Source organism: Rhizoctonia solani, chromosome 3 (assembly GCF_016906535.1).
Source record: "Rhizoctonia solani chromosome 3, complete sequence".
NCBI lineage: Eukaryota > Fungi > Basidiomycota > Agaricomycetes > Cantharellales > Ceratobasidiaceae > Rhizoctonia > Rhizoctonia solani.
In genome coordinates, this window is record NC_057372.1 from 706,797 (window position 1) to 722,815 (window position 16,019).

The 16,019-nt window shown below is 50.5% G+C and overlaps 6 protein-coding genes and 1 non-coding gene across 7 annotated transcripts; 3 read left to right on the forward strand and 4 right to left on the reverse strand.

The window, feature by feature from the left end:
* Positions 1-1,667: 1,667 nt before the first annotated feature.
* Positions 1,668-6,117, reverse strand: RhiXN_02601 (EH domain-containing and endocytosis protein 1; the record flags this gene model as incomplete). The annotated part of the gene is made up of 9 exons (XM_043322418.1): positions 1,668-2,493; positions 2,545-2,719; positions 2,803-4,428; positions 4,477-4,590; positions 4,643-4,815; positions 4,861-5,445; positions 5,500-5,563; positions 5,609-5,773; positions 5,844-6,117. The coding sequence occupies 9 exons, from the start codon at positions 6,115-6,117 to the stop codon at positions 1,668-1,670; spliced, it is 4,002 nt and encodes a 1,333-aa protein (XP_043177914.1).
* A 119-nt stretch (positions 6,118-6,236) lies between these two features.
* On the forward strand, positions 6,237-9,103 carry RhiXN_02602 (uncharacterized protein; the record flags this gene model as incomplete). The annotated part of the gene is made up of 10 exons (XM_043322419.1): positions 6,237-6,464; positions 6,563-6,965; positions 7,023-7,131; positions 7,181-7,340; positions 7,394-7,424; positions 7,676-8,218; positions 8,276-8,656; positions 8,728-8,771; positions 8,826-9,029; positions 9,086-9,103. The coding sequence occupies 10 exons, from the start codon at positions 6,237-6,239 to the stop codon at positions 9,101-9,103; spliced, it is 2,121 nt and encodes a 706-aa protein (XP_043177915.1).
* Positions 9,104-9,216: 113 nt separating this feature from the next.
* RhiXN_02603 (uncharacterized protein) lies at positions 9,217-10,319 on the reverse strand (the record flags this gene model as incomplete). The annotated part of the gene is made up of 5 exons (XM_043322420.1): positions 9,217-9,274; positions 9,330-9,487; positions 9,539-9,695; positions 9,739-10,180; positions 10,238-10,319. 5 exons carry the CDS (start codon positions 10,317-10,319, stop codon positions 9,217-9,219), a joined length of 897 nt encoding a protein of 298 aa, XP_043177916.1.
* A 134-nt stretch (positions 10,320-10,453) lies between these two features.
* RhiXN_12362 lies at positions 10,454-10,550 on the forward strand. The gene has a single exon. It is a non-coding gene; the product is annotated as a tRNA-Asn (tRNA).
* Positions 10,551-10,816: 266 nt separating this feature from the next.
* RhiXN_02604 (mitochondrial carrier protein) lies at positions 10,817-12,046 on the reverse strand (the record flags this gene model as incomplete). The annotated part of the gene is made up of 9 exons (XM_043322421.1): positions 10,817-10,891; positions 10,942-10,965; positions 11,016-11,122; positions 11,176-11,207; positions 11,261-11,525; positions 11,577-11,695; positions 11,749-11,899; positions 11,949-11,973; positions 12,026-12,046. 9 exons carry the CDS (start codon positions 12,044-12,046, stop codon positions 10,817-10,819), a joined length of 819 nt encoding a protein of 272 aa, XP_043177917.1.
* A 512-nt stretch (positions 12,047-12,558) lies between these two features.
* On the forward strand, positions 12,559-14,390 carry RhiXN_02605 (DEAD/DEAH box helicase; the record flags this gene model as incomplete). The annotated part of the gene is made up of 10 exons (XM_043322422.1): positions 12,559-12,631; positions 12,688-12,779; positions 12,829-12,902; positions 12,954-13,046; positions 13,097-13,199; positions 13,245-13,525; positions 13,574-13,811; positions 13,861-14,119; positions 14,166-14,311; positions 14,364-14,390. 10 exons carry the CDS (start codon positions 12,559-12,561, stop codon positions 14,388-14,390), a joined length of 1,386 nt encoding a protein of 461 aa, XP_043177918.1.
* Positions 14,391-14,587: 197 nt separating this feature from the next.
* Positions 14,588-15,881, reverse strand: RhiXN_02606 (methyltransferase domain protein; the record flags this gene model as incomplete). Its single annotated transcript, XM_043322423.1, has 4 exons — positions 14,588-15,133; positions 15,190-15,367; positions 15,439-15,652; positions 15,707-15,881. 4 exons carry the CDS (start codon positions 15,879-15,881, stop codon positions 14,588-14,590), a joined length of 1,113 nt encoding a protein of 370 aa, XP_043177919.1.
* Positions 15,882-16,019: the final 138 nt, after the last annotated feature.

The window sequence follows — 16,019 nt, forward strand, 5'->3', positions numbered from 1 at the left end:
CAGCAAGACAAGGACATGCGTTATTTCAACCTCGGGTAAAACCCATCGTGTCAGACTGGTTGCTGTACCTGGGATGGCGGTATAATCCCACAAACTTGAACTCCGATATTTGTCTTGCAATTACCGATCACAATTAATTCGTGAGCTCTTCTAAGCCATACCAGTGTTCCTCTTAACCCAGACCTAAAAGTTACATAGTGGCTTGCGGGATAAATAGAACAGTTATGAGAATGAGACCATTTAGCCAACGCGAAAACAGAAGCTCTGCCGAACAATTGGTCAACCGACGCGTACATACGCTAATCATGAACCCCGCTCTTAACCCGGGTTAGTGTGCCTCACTGAAACCCGTATCCAAGGACTCAATGATTCATAGATACAGAGTAGAAACCAATATGGCAAGGTATTCAAATGAACTATAGGATCGGCGCTGAGTCTCCTCAAGTCCACTAACGGACTATTTCGTGCGCTGATCAGTAGGGTATACGTACTTACCCACGCGTCAGCTGAAAGGCGGGCCTGAGCAGTACAGTGGCTAGATCCAGTGAAATACATCACGACGAAGGCCGTGACAAGCTTGAGAAAGCTGAGATTTGCGGGCGCTTGGGCCAAACACTTTGGAAGAAAGGTGCCTCGGAGCACAATCACTTTTCTTTTACCGAGAATCCCTCGAAACATGACAGGGCTGCTCGACGCGACGTTCCGTATACCGAAAACCTGGATGCTAAAGAATCAAGTCTTCCCGTCCACGCACACTGTGTAGGTTACACTGTACACGAAGGAATTGCGGTCAATTCTTAGAACAGAGTACACATTCAAAGACATACTAATGTATTTATATAGATGTATTTATATAGTGACATTCAATAGTTCCTTGCTACTACATATTTTAAACGCCTGTTTGGGCCCGTTGTCAGACGGGCAAACTAAATCCAGATGCCATTGAGTCAAGAAGTGTTGACTCAACCTCAGGGCGAGGAAAAGCGCGAAGTGATAGCATCTGTATGCGCATCCAACCTCGGTGTGATTGCACATTAGTATTGTCATTCTTCACGACCCTTATTACTACATTCAGACCTAATTAACATTTGATACGGGTACATGTTATAGGATAACGGTTCCGTGCCTAGTTGTGGTGTGTCGGTCCATCAGGATCCAGCGAATGTTTGTATCTCGATTGATAGCTTCATAGAGTCTAGGGGAGTGCTTCCCCTATCGCTTCTTGCCCAGTCTAGGCCAAATAAAGTTATAGTGCTACCGGTATAGTACCACTCGAACGGGTACTGAGACGGGACTATATGCTATAGTTCCTAACCCTGTCCCCCCAGGGCCCACTTAATCAATCAGCGCATCAAAGCTCGGGAACTAGACAGAAAACATTTGTATTTCCGATAACAGACAAGAAACCACTTCCCCTACGCATTATAGCATCAAATCGATCGTGAATCAAGGCGAAAAAAAAGAACAAAAACAGAGAAAATGAGGTGTGGGGAAGTAAAGGGGTAACATGTTTGTAAAACGGGTGACTCGGACGGAGAATTAGACAAGCCAAGGAAATGAAAGTCGCGAAACGGAGAGTTTGAGTCCATGGGGAGGGACATGTCCCTGTATTACAATCAATCTTTGTTTGGAATTTCGTACAATTAGATTTCGGATTTGTGCATAGTTTATGAACCACCCAAAAGACTGTTGAGCGCTCTTTGGACGTCGTATCCATGAGTCTCGAGCGCGTTGACCGCCTGTGAACGCGTGAAGCCCATTCCACAGAGAGTCTTGACGGCCTCGACGTCGTCCTCCACGGCTGGCGTGCCCGAGGTTGCACCAGACGGAACGGCAGCGGGGGGAGCTGGCATGTCAGGGATCTGCTCCTTGCCCTTTTTGCCCTTGTTCTTGTCCTTGGTCGTCTTGGACCTTCCAAACGGCAGATGAATCCCAAACTTCGAGTGTCGTTGAGTCGGCTCGGGGGGCGGGCTCAGCTGTGTCCTTGCTTGGGCCCTGGGGGATTCGGAGCGTTTGCTGCTGCGCGGAGGTGACGCCCTTGCCGATCCGGAACGCACACTTGCAGAGGTAGGAGATGTCGGGGGAGAAGGACGAGACATCGTCGAAGCAGTTGCAGGCGCATGTACGGGCGCAGGAACAGGCACAGGCTCGGGGGCCGGAATGGAAGACCTAGCAGGTGCAGGCGCAGTAAAAGACGAGGAAGCAAACGCGTCAAACGAGGGTTTAGCAGAGCCCGTGTCCGACTTGGACGAAATTCCAAACGCCTCGTCAAACGAAACTCCCTTGCTTGTCGTACCGTTGCCAGTTCCGTTGCTCGTCACGCTGCTCGTTCCAAACGCGTCGTCGAATGAAAATCCGCCGGGAACGGTGGGAGTTGAGTTTGTGTTTGTGTCCTTGTCTTTGGACGTAGCGCTCGCGAAATCAAAGTTGTCGTCAAACGAGTTTTGGAAGCTGAACCCCGAGGACTTTGTTTCTTCTTGATTGGATGAGAACCTGCGCAGGATTGTTATTTCGAGTTGAATCGAGTCTCAAGGAGTTACTTACGACTTGAATGCTTCGTCAAATGCACTTGCGCCTGTAGCGGCGGGTGCAGGTACAGGTGCAGGAGCAGAGGTAGGAGCAGGGGCAGGTGTAGCACTCGGTAACCCGAAAACATTGTTGAAAGCCGATGTTGAAGGTGCAGGCGCAGGAGCAGACCCAGTATCACCCACACCAGCGCCTGCCGGAGCAATAGAAGCCGCCCCAGCACCAGTACCAGCACTACCAGAATCAACACCACCCAGGGCGCAGTCCCCACATCACCCTGCTTAAGCGTCAATCTCTTGGCCGTCTTATCCAATGGCTCATCGTCGCTATCCGAATCGTCATCCTGCGGCTCCAACTCGGTCAACGGCGGCAAATCCTGGTTATTTGGCGAGTTTTGGGCGGAAAGCGCGGGGAACTGGGATGCGGCCGCTGCGAGCGCCGGGTCTTCATCCTTGTCTTTACTTTCGCCGACTGGTCTGGGGGTGGGAGCTTGTTTAGGTTCTTCGATGGACGCTCTGGGCGTGGGCTTGTCTTGTTCGATGGAGGTCTTGTGTTTCTCATCTTCCTTGATGTTGGTTTCCTCTTTCACGCCTTCGTCCTCGAACTTGTCGTCGCCCATCCCAAATGGATCCTCATCATCTGCTAGTCCATGCGTCGAGGGTTCGGCAATCGGTGCGGGGGGAGGCGGCTTGGGAGTAGCATCCGCCTTGGTCTCGGCTACAATATTCGAGGTACTATCGTCGTTCTTGTGCCCTTCACCAAACGCGCTCGCGTCACCAAATACAGCATCAAACGCCGATGCACCGCTCCCAGTTCCAGCAGCAGCAGCCCCGGCAGCAGGGGGAATACCAAATGGCGACGAAATGCCCTCGGGTGCGCCGAATGGCGAGGTAACAGTCGGCGAAGTAGGGTTGCTCCCAAACGGCGTCGTGCTAAACGGAGAAGCGGCGCTCGGGACATCGGCAAACGGTAACGCACCCGCGCCGCTGCTTGCGCTCATCCCGCGCAGCCGGTCAAACGGATTCGTGCTCCCTGTTCGTTGGGGTACGGGCACGGCGGGCGTTACGGAGCGCGAAGCGGGCAGCTCGACCTGGGCAGGGGACAGCCTGTCTGCGCCGAACCCTGTGGACTGCGGGCTGAGGGGAAGAGCAGCCCCGTTGACGGTCGGGACGGTCGGGATAGCTGGGACGGTTGGGACGGGCGCGACGATGGACGGTTCGGCCGTTTCGCCGAGCGCGACTCTGCGTTCAACATCTTCCAACTCTTGCCGAGCCTCTTCCGTCTCGTTTCGCGCGTCCTCGCCTTCCTTTTCGACCTTTTGCTTTTCGCCCTCGGCCGTGCCCAGCTGTTTCTTTGCGATCGCCAGGAGACCTTTGACCTGCCTCGCCTCGCGCTTGAACTTTTCCACTTCGCCCTTGGCGCGCTCCGTCTCTTCGGAAATCTCTCTCACTTTCTTCTGCACGCCCCTCAACTCTTCCTTGTCTCGTAGCAGACTTGTCTCGAGTTCTCCGCGCTCAAGTCGGATCGCGCTAACTTCGCTCTCGGCCCTAATCAGCTCCTCCCTGACTTGCGCGAGTTCGGCATCCTGCGCAGCCTTGCGCGCCCTAATCTCGTTCAGGTGTGTTTCCTCGGTCACTCGCGAAGCAGCCGCGCGCGCAAGCTGTTCCTTGAGCGACGCGAGCTCGGCGGTACTGGCATCTGCCGATGCGCTCGCTGCTTGTCGTGCGGCAGTAGTAGAATCGAGCGCACGTTGGGTGCTTTGGAGTTGGTTTTGAACGTTGGCGATTTCGATACTGGTTGTGCCGTTGGGTGGAGCGGGGGAGGTTGCAGTTGCTGCTGCGGTTGTAGGAGAGAGCACTTCATCGTCTTCGTCGTCATCGAATAGGTTACGTTGGGGTTTGGCTAACGTAAACGTAAGTATAGGAATACTTTGGAGTGTGTTGGACTTACGAGGTACTTGTGTTTGAACGGGTGCGGGTGCAGGCGCTGGAACCGGTGCCGAAGTGGGTGGCGTGGGCGTTTGCACGGGCTCGTCAAGTGACCACAAGTCGCGAAGCGTCTCGCCTGCACAAACAGCTTAGCAATCTTCCAAAACAAAAACAGACGCGTCACGTACTCTGCGCGGGTGCCGCAGGAGCCGGGGCCGCTCCCCTGAAGCTTGGCGGAATGAGCGAGGGCGGGAGTTCGTTTGGAATGTCGCGCCCAGCGAGCTTGCCATTGATGAGATGCATTGCAACAGCGAATCCATCGCGGGTTAATTTACCGTCCTTGTTCAGATCGGACAAGTCCCTGCGACGAGTCAGTTAGATTCTCAACAAGACCGTTGATACTTACCAAACTTGGGCAAGAATCGCCTCGGGAAGCTTGGACTGGACCATAAAGTTGACAGCGACATCGCCTTCGATAAAGCCACGCCCCTGAGGGTCGAGTCCAGCAAAGAATTGGTCCGACTTGGCCTTTTCCTCCTGGGTGACGTCCCATTTGGGCTGGGCAAACGGTGGTGCTTGGGGGATTGCGAATGGCTGACCGGTGACTTGGGGACGTACGGGCGGAGGAGGGGCCGGTGGGCGGCTGAACTGAGACTGACCGGTGTACTGCGGAGCGATGCGGGGCTGAGTGCCGGTATACTGAGGCTCGAGCGGGCCTTGGCCAGTGTATTGCGTGCGAATGGGACTGGCAGCACGTTGGGGGTAACCAGGAGCTGTTCGAGAGCTGTTGCTGGTACCAGTAAACTGGGCCTGAATGGGTGAACCTATCGAGGGACGAGGTGCGCCGCCGCTAGCCTGTTCGTACAAGCCAGCAGGGAGACCAGAGGGTAGAATCTGGAGTTGGCCGGTCATGACAGCCTGGATGAGGAACATGCCAATGATAAAGTCGGTAGAGTCCAGTGCACCACGCTCATGAGTATCTGCGAGATGCCTGTGGGGGATTGTCAGTCGAGGAACAGATGATGTTCATCAGGAACTGGCTGACCAAATTTGGCTGAGTTTTTCGGTTGGAAGTTTGGATCGGACGAATAGGTCGCGTGCCTTGTCGCCTGTGTGGTGTCAGAGAGGAAACGACAGAGAACAGACACACTGACCACTCAACAGGCCATTGGCAGGTCCACTCTGGAAGAACATGCGGAGAAACTTTTGTCTGTCTTCGGGGGTGAGCGGGGGCATGACGGGCCGTGCGGGGAGTGACGGAGGGGGCGAACGGGGCATAGGAGAGCCTGGGTTGGAGGAGACGCCCGGATCGGGATTCCCTTGATCGTCGGGAGCGGGCCGACTGTGCCGTGTGAGCACGCGTAGGATGACCATCACTCTGGCACTCACCGCGTCCAATCAGATCCTTCTTTGGGGCCTCGCCAGCCTGTGCCCAGCCTATGAGTCTGAGTGCAATGCCCAGTCCGGTCTCGGTGAGAAATCCATTATTTTCTGTGTCGGACAACTGCCAGATCTCGCCGAGGGTGGCGGGGGGAAGCGCCGAGCCAGCAAAGACCTTGACTGCCTCGTCGCCGGTAACTACTCCCAGGTCCTGTGTGTCGGCCCTGGCAAATACTGCCTTGATCACCTGCTGCTCTTGTGCCGTCGCTTCGAACCCGGCCATCGTTGTTGGGAAATGTCCTCGCTCGTGGGACCTGACTGCGCTTACCTCATCTGATCTATATTACGTCATATCCGCGCTTGTTCTGCCAGACACGTCTACCCCCAGTACTGTAATGCAGCATGACCTACCGCCAACACCACTCGGTTGCACTTGATATTCAGGACGACTTTGAGCACGTGCACCACCCTCGCAACGAGCTTCCCCTTACCATGGAGGATACCACCAGACGGCGATATCCACACTCTGAAAAGACCGATCTCTGGCACATTGACAACGGCGGCGACGACGACTCCAAGGATGTCTACAGCAAGGCCAAGGCTGGGTTTCACACCGGCAGACTGGGCCCAGTTAGGCGCCAGCAGCCTCCCCCGAGCAACATGGCAAGCACACCGCGCATACACATCCACATCCACACACCCGCTAACCCATTCCCTCCCGATTCCAGACCGAATTTATCCAGCAAAACAGCGATCTCGTGCCGCCGGTGATATACACACTCCTCTCGTGCTGGACACGCTTTTATGATATTGGCAAATCAGACATTGTCGTCTGGGACGAGGCCCATTTCGGCAAGTTTGGCTCCCACTACCTCAAGCGCGAGTTTTACTTTGATGTCCATCCTCCATTGGGCAAGATGCTCGTCGGCCTCGCTGGGCTGTTGTCAGGCTACGACGGCACCTTTGAATTCAAGTCGGGCGAAAAATACCCTGATTCAGTTCCGTTTGTTACTATGCGCGTCATGCTCGCTCTCTTTGGCGTCGCCATGGTCCCCCTCGCTTGGTTTACCGCCAAAGAGCTGCGCTTTACGAATCGGGCCTGCCATTTAGTCACTATCATGACCCTATGCGGTGAGTTTGTCCATCATCCATGCTTCGTCTCTCCGCAGTCGGTCTGACGCCACGTAGACCTCGCATGGCTCTGCATCAGCCGGTTCATCCTCCTCGATTCTATGCTACTGTTCTTCACATTTACTACAGTATTTTGTCTCACTAAATTCGTTAATCAGCAGTATCAGTAAGTTTGTCCTCTAACATACTCAACTCGTTCTAACGTACCTCCCAAGGTCTTTTTCATTCGACTGGTGGTTATGGCTCGCAGCAACTGGATGGTCCATCGGTTGCGTGTGTAGCGTCAAATGGGTCGGGTTCTTTGCTACAGCTCTCGTCGGCGCATATACCATCGAAGATCTCTGGGACAAATTCGGCGATTTGAAGATGCCTGTGGTATGTCATACCTCCCAACCCAACTTGATCATCATCGTACTCATGGACTACAGCGCACATACATCAAACACTGGATCGCTCGAGGTCTATGCTTGATCGTCTTGCCCATGCTCATCTACATGGCCTCGTTCAAAATTCACTTCTTGGTGCTCAACCATTCGGGCCCAGGGGACGCCCAAATGAGCTCGCTCTTCCAAGCAAACCTCGTCGGGAATGATTTTGCCCAAAACCCGCTCGGCAAGTTCCCTTCTCTCTTAGATTCATCAGCCTATACTAAACTCCTACTACAACAACAGAGGTCATGCTCGGTTCCAAAGTGACGCTCAAAAACGTAGGATACGGCGGCGGTCTCCTCCACTCACACGTCCAAACCTACCCCGTCGGCTCGCAACAACAGCAAGTCACATGCTACCACTACAAAGACGACAACAACCACTGGACGTTCCTCCCACCCTGGGGATCCCCCGACATCGACCCCAACGGCGAGCTCGTGCCGCTCAAACATGCCGCCGTCGTCCGTCTTCAGCACACACCCACGACGAGGAACTTGCACTCGCACACCGTCACCGCCCCCGTCACGAAATCCAACTACGAAGTGAGCTGCTACGGCAATACCACGGTCGGAGACTCGCACGATCACTGGGTGGTAGAAGTCGTCGACGACCTCCACCGCGGCCGTCGTGAAAAAGTGGACCGGATTCACTCGTTGACGACCCGGTTGAGGTTCAAGCATCAGAGTCTGGGATGTTATTTACGCGCGGCCAACGCGGTCTTGCCTCAGTGGGGATTCAAGCAGATCGAAGTCTCGTGTGTAAAGGAGAACGACGAGAGCGATACGCATACGTATTGGAACGTCGAGAGTCACTGGAACTCTAGGCGTAAGTCACTTCACTCTCCTCCTAAACTCGGCTCGACACTAACTAATCGTCGGATAGTCCCGCCCGGAAACGCAAAGCTCTACTCGTCCCCCTTTCTCCGAGACTTTTGGCACCTCAACGTCGCAATGATGACATCCAACAACGCGCTCGTCCCGGACCCAGACAAAGAAGACATCCTAGCATCCAAACCGACCGAATGGCCGTTCCTCCACGTTGGTCTGCGCATGTGCGGATGGGGGGACGATCAGCCCAAGTACTACCTCCTCGGCCACCCTATCGTCTGGTGGTCCGGAAGTCTCGCCCTCGGTCTCAGTTTGCTCGCGACGGGCGTGTATTTGTTGCGCGCGCAGAGAAAGTATGTTGATTTTGGGCCTGGGGAATGGGATCAGTTTTCGTATGTGACCAAGTTGGCGTTTTTCGGATGGGTTTTCCATTTTAGTGAGTTGTTGCTTGTTTTTCCTTCTTTTTCTTTCTTTCTGGGTATTGAATGTGTACAACTTGTGTTATAGTGCCGTTCTTGATCATGGGACGAGTAACTTATATCCACCACTACGTACGTTCTTTTTTTCCTTGCTATCACTTGAACTTGACTCGTCGTGCATTACAGCTCCCTGCACTATGGTTCTCGGTGCTCATGGTCGGCCATCTCTTCAACCACTTTGTCTTTGCCGCTCGCATAGCCGAACGAACTAAATGGATCGTGTTTGGCGCGGCCGTCTCAGTCATCGTCGGCGTCTTTTGGTGGTTCCGAGGCATCGCGTTTGGAATTACCGGTCCGATTAAAGATTATTGGGGATTGGCGTGGAGAAAGGTCTGTTCTTCACTGGCCCCTTCTTTACATTAACTGATATATGGTTCATTAAATAGACATGGAACATCTACTAAGGTGTACAAAAAAAATATTAAACTATGGTTCCTTGCTTTTAGGGTATGGAAGGATTAGACTGGTGTGTGTATACGTATACCAATTCAAGAGATTGTTTCTTTTTATACGGGTGTTAGTCGGCTTTGGAATTGAGCTGGGGGACAGCTGGGTCCCATGGTCCTCGGATTCGACTATATAAATAATCACATCAGTCGATATGTTAGGGGGGGAGGGGTGTAGACGTACTTTTTGTATCTCTGGCTCCGTACCAACACAGCCGGCGAACCAAAAGTCAAAAGGCTGAGGAATATCACAAACGGGAAAACAAGATTGCGAGAGGGTAGAGCAGCAAACGAGAAGCCAGTCACTAAGCATGTGAGTAGCAGCGAAGGGAACGTATATCTCTGCTCCCTGTTAGTGAAAGGCGGAGAAATAAGAGCATGTGAAGAACGTACTTGAAGTCGTTGCCTCAGCACTGGTAGCAGAGCAAACGACTGAAGCGCATAAAGCATGAGCGAAAATACTGCTATATCCGTTTGGAGTCGGGAGCCAGGACGACGCTCGCTGATACAGCCGCATTCATCGATAACACTGATGTCAGGCTTTCTCTTCCTAAGTCTCTTATAAATCTAATATAGTGACATGCATTACTCACCCTCCCTGGTTCTCCCCTCCTGTGTGCTCACGAACTACACTCACTCTCTCGGGGGTATAATCCGCCAACACCGCATGAAGTATAAACAACGCAGCTGACAAAGCCCATATCGAATCGTCCGAGGTTGCAGCCGTAAGAGTTCGTAAAACGGGCGCCAAAGACGCCAGAGCCAGAAAAACAAGGATAGACGATTTCAGTGCTTGTGCTAGCCTATTGGTGTAAGGCGTCGACTTGTTGACGTTCGACTCTGAAGATGCGAGCTCGTGGATCCCAAACCCGAGTATGGATAAACCTGAGCCGAGGCAAACGAGCACACGCGGGTCCAGTAGTCCACTTTTCAGACGTGCAAAGATGGACAGGAAAAGTGCGGTGTTTGAGAGGTGTTGGGTCACTGGCAGAACTGTCTTTAAGAGTGAGACATAGGTATATTGTTTCAAATTGACTTGAGTCGTATCAGTGAGTTGGCCCAGTCAAGGATAGAGAGCCAAGGTAGTCTTACTATTGCGTTGAAGAGAGCTTAGAAAGCTGGCTGGAAGGTGGTTATCTGGGAACGGCTGCTTCTCCAGAGAATTTTTCGCCATTGGGTGGATGGAATAGAAACATTTTGCATGTGATGGTAGTGGTAATTTCAAGGTGTCAATAGTATTCACCAAAGATGCGTTCTTATCAGCGTCTACAAGGTATTTATATTTGTACTGGAGAGAAATATAGCAGGTCTCCTATGGCGCAATCGGTGGCGCGTCTGACTGTTAGCCTTATTCGGATAGGGTCAGCAAATCAGAAGGTTGTTAGTTCGAGCCTAACTGGGAGAGATCTTTTTGCTTCTACCTACTTATGTAACTCTTCCCATCCGATTTTTGCCTGTAAGCAAACCCTGATGATTGTTTCGAAAAGTTTTTCCCATTAAATGCGGCGCGTATCCCAAGCTCACTGCAAGTGAATAGAGTTATCTCTATAACTTATCGGAACTAGACGAACTATAGCTATTGGAATAATATTGGATTTCTATGCGCATTTATAGGGTATATCCATAGTATTATAGTATCCAGAAACAAGGCCACGATTATTGACACCTTTCTTATAGCGGCTTAACTCCGGCCCAGGCGCGCAGTTGCTCGTACAATAGCAGAGTCATAGTAGTATGCGAACCGAGCTAAATCGACCCGCGTCAGATGTTATTTGTCCACAAGCCGAGTTCCTTACCCGAATCCAGCACATCCCGAATCCCTTATAAAACGTCAGATTGGGTGCTACTAATCAAAAATACGTATACTCACTTTATAGTAAGCGAGCGGTCCTTCCTTGCGAAGAGTCTTGGCCACACAGTCCGTCACCCCACGGTACATGCGTTTATGATCATTCATAAGTCGAACTTTGATCACATCTATGTTCAAAAATCTAGTATATAATTCAACCGACTGTGCCAGGTTGACTCACCAACCGGGTTGGAGGCGATAGAGCACACCAAGCTGAATTCTCGTGAGTTTTACCACCATCAACCATCCCGAGTTTAACAACTCACCCAGCGAAAAGGCTTGAAGTGAGATGTAAAGGTATACCCTCATCCATAAATCTACGACTCTTTATTACTTGTTTGATGTGATCATATGAGCCTATCTGCGCGACGGTGATGATTGCACCGCGGGTGACAGTTGCGGCGGTTCCACGCCATAGCGAACGCAGACCACCAGAGAGCGTACCTCCTCCTTCATTATAAACGCATCTAAGAGAAGATACTATACTCGAGTACTCTGAAACAGGAGGATTGTGGTAAGCCTGCATACGAACTGGGCCATGGGGTTAGCACGCGAGTAGATTAGACATAGTTAATGCACTACTCTTAATAAGATCCGTTGGATTGGCTATTGTGGCTCCGATTGCTCCAGACATCAATCCCGATAGAGCTTTCAGTGGTATACCTTCCCTGGTAAGAGCACCATTTGAAAGGTCATATAGACTTGTGCGACGAATGAGTTAGGAGGAGCCTGTGATCTAACATAATCCACTCACAGGTCCTTGTGTGCCTCATATGTACCCAGGCGAATGGTAGCGTATATGCCTTCCCTAAGTACACCAGCACTAACTCCATTCATAAGTGAGAGTGAACCCTCCGACTGGATTATTCCTCTGGCGACATTGAAGAAGGACCTAGATGTGGATCCTGGAGGACGTCAATTTCAGACGTAACTGGTGAAGTGTGTGACACATACCATCGGTTTGGAGTTGCTGGCGAACCTAGATGATAAAAAATCAATAGCAAGCTTTTCGCTAAGTTTTTTGGACTTACTTTTATACTTTTGACGAGCATTTAGTGTTAATGGTCTACGTATCGGTTCAGTTGTTCCTATAAACGGCGACAGGTGCCGAACTCTTACACGTCAACGGGGTTTGTGACCGCAGAGCTAAAATATCTAAGCAATTTCGATGTCTCTGAGGGCTAATGAATATTCATGGAGTAAATCAGCACTAACTGCTCAATCCTGCTCCGACAAACCGGACCGCGAATTCATAATTGGGTAGTTGACGGATTCGGCGGGGTACAATTGCCCGGTGTTCGTGTAGATCTGTGTAATCGAGTCCGATAGCAGCGTCACTAGTATTCTTGTCGTTTCCCAACACATGAAATTTAGAGGTTCTCTGATCAGAGTGCATGTTGTCGTTGGCTGTCTTGGTTGGGCGTTCTAAATTAGGTAACAGAGGCTCATTTAATTAGCGCTATAATCACGTGACATGCGCGTTGACATCGCTTTTGGAACCTCATCGACATCTCAACCTCAAGCCACTCTAGACACTTTTTCCTGAAGCAAGTTTCACGGTAGTATGAGTACAATCACTAAAGATAACGACGGGTGGATCGAGGCTGCACCTTCCAAGGAGGAAACGGGGCCCAAAGGTATGAATTTGATCCAGTCCAAAAATTGGGATCATATCTTATTCAAGCACAACCAGATGAGGCTATTGAAAACATTACATCTCAAATGGGAGAACTAGGGTCTGAAAATTCCGCTACAAACCTACTCAAATCGACTTATGAAGTCACAGTGGGTGTATTTTGCAGACGAAACGGTGCTGCGCTTACATGAATCAAAGGTTACACTTGCAGACCAACAAGCCGATCCAAATTCCCCTCTTTATAGCATTAAGAAATTTGAAGATTTAGGCCTGTGAGTCACATTTGACAATCGGCATAAAAGTGCAATTACCATATTGCCTAGCCACGAAAACCTACTCAAGGGAATTTATTCTATGAAATTTCAGCGCCCTTCCAAGATCCAGGAGCGCGCCTTGCCCCTTTTGCTTCAAAACCCGTAGGCAGCCTGGCTTCATGAAACCATCAATAGCTTACAAGCCCCTTCAGCCCGCGTAATATGATTGGGCAATCACAATCTGGGACCGGGAAGACCGCCGCGTTCGTGTTAACTATGCTCAGCCGCGTTGATGAGAGCAACCCAGCTCCACAGGTATGGCCTCGCCTTTATGGATATTCTTATGTTAACTTGCAATAGGCTATATGCCTCGCGCCTTCCCGAGAACTTGCCCGCCAAATCATGTCCGTCGTAACCAGTATGGGTCAGTTTACCAAGGTTACCACAGGCTATGCGATCAAGGATTCTCCTCGGGACGCTCAAGTGCAAGCGCAAATAATTATCGGCACGCCTGGGACAATGGCCGATATGATCAGGAAAAAGGCCATCAACATTACTGGAGTCAAGGTGTTCGTACTTGACGAAGCAGACAATATGCTGGATCAACAGGGATTGGGTGATCAAACTCTGCGAGTCAAAAAGTGAGCCTGTAGATATACAGCTGAGTGCTATTCTAACGATGAAGTTAGTGCAATGCCCAAAACCTGCCAGATTGTGTTATTTAGCGCAACATTCCCACCTCTGGTCAGGAATTTTGCTGCCAAGTTCGCGCCGTCTGCAAACGAAATCAAACTTAAAGAAGAAGAGCTCTCCGTTGAGGGTATCAAACAATTCTACATGGATTGCAAGGATGAGCAACACAAGTACGACGTATTGGTCGATCTATATAGTCTCCTTACAATTGGTCAAAGTATCATTTTCTGCAAGGTATGTGCAAACTTTATGCGGGAAAATATATTCCAACACATTCCCACAGCGTCGTGAAGTAGCCGATCAGATCGCTCGGCGAATGAGTGCAGAAGGCCACCAAGTATCATCACTTCATGGCGCTAAAGATGCAGCCGAGCGAGACACGACGATTGACGATTTCCGAGACGGGAAGTCTAAAGTCCTTATTACGACCAATGTCATCTCCCGTGGTATTGATATTCTTCAAGTGAACATGGTGGTGAATTATGATATGCCCCTCACGGGAGATGGAAAGCCCGATCCTGAGACGTACCTGCACCGCATCGGTGCGTACCTATAGTCCGGGTTGAATTTATCTAATCTGTTACTTAGGTCGTACTGGACGTTTTGGACGCAAGGGTATCGCCATTAACTTCGTCCATGACAGGCGATCTTGGGAAGAGATGAATGCCATCGAAAAGGCGCTCCATCATCCTATCTTACGAGTGGAGACGAAAGATTTCGATGAGATGGAAAAGGTATGAATATTATAGGCTGGTGTGTATGAAAGCTAAGCCAATATTGTTCCAGACCTTGCAAAAAGCCATGAAGTCTTGAGGAGCCAAGGTGATGGAAATTAGTGGCGGCCTTCTATTGTCATTTTACCGCCCTTTACCCAGAGTCATAATACATATAATACATCCATCGATGAAATACAGCTACAAAGACAGGATCGGAATAAGCTATGTACTCGAAGTTCTAAATAACTGAGAAATATCACATCTCCAATTCAAAAAAATGGATACGGAGTGCAACTACTGAGCTCTAGACAGGCTTTTGTAGGCAAAGACATGGTGGAATTTTGTCGCATACGATGTGCAAGGGTCTTTCAGCTCCTTGACCGCGCCGTTAACAAGCTCCCGAACTTCATGCTCGCACAATCCTAGTGTGGAGATTGTTGCAGACAAATTCCTCCAGGAAATGGTCCCATATTGCGCCAGTAGCAGCCGTATCTCCTGTAGCCTAACATCTGTGTCCCATCCGCCAGCGCAAGCTATTTGAGTGCCCGACCTAATATTCTCAAACGGAAGAAAACAACCGGGTTCACAGCCGTCCCAGACACAAGATTCCGGAGATAGCCATTCCGCGACAAGCCGACAGGCGTTGACCTCGACCCCTTGTGCGGCTAGTGCGCGATGCAATGTATCAATCGCTTTGTGGGTCAGGGGGGTTGATTCCATTGAAGGCTGATCAGTATCAAAGCTCTCGTAAAGTGTGGTTTCGGACTCTACTACAAGGAGTAGCCCGCCTGGCTTTAGAAGTCTTTGAGCCTCTCTCAAAATGCTCGGTACGTCTTTGGTCTGAAGAAATGGCAAAAAGCCGTCAGTAGACGTTATAGACCAGCACACTTACGCACCGTTTCGGTTATATGCGCTATCCGCACAAAGTCAAAGGTCTCATCATCCTCTAAGATACCGGTGGATATATCGTATACTTCGAATGCTATATTTGCCCTCGGAATATGTTCAGCGATGGGAGCTACGTCCAGGCTGAGAAACTGAGCGTGAGGGAACTCTTGCGCCATCTCTTGAACCCTTTTTTACGGAATCGCCGTAAGTGCATAAATACGGATAACATGTAAGAGATACCAAGATTAAACACATACCAGGCTCCGTTCCGAGTGCATATGTCCAGTACCCGAGGCGTATAACCTTGCCGGGGTTGTAATACTTCGGCAACGGGTCCAAAACAATTGCCTCGATATACAAGCTTGAGCAATTTATGCTGCAAGTCTAACCGCCGATATTCGTCTATGGGATGCCATATGGGTGCATTAGGATTATTGACAAACATTCTGCCGTTAATCTCATAGAAGTAATCTGAATCTCGATTAGAAGTGTGCGTTCAACGAGGGATATTCTATTTTTACGGACCTGATATCTCACACGACATAATTGTGTCACCTGAACTAGATGACTCGCCTGAGTCACTATCGACATCTGAATCATAGATGTCCTCAAGATCGGGTTGGGGCTTGACCCAGTACACGATCCCCTCTGATTCAGCATCGTAGTAAGCGCTTGCCATGAAAAGTTGGGTTGGAGACATGATGAAAACTCTCTAGGAGTTTCTGGGCATATATAGTTTTCAACGACGCCACACCTAGCAGCATCCCACCTCAAACATTCCAATTTTTTGCGAATTCAGGCCATGTCTAACAATCGCGGCCCGCGGAAGAGCCCTCCG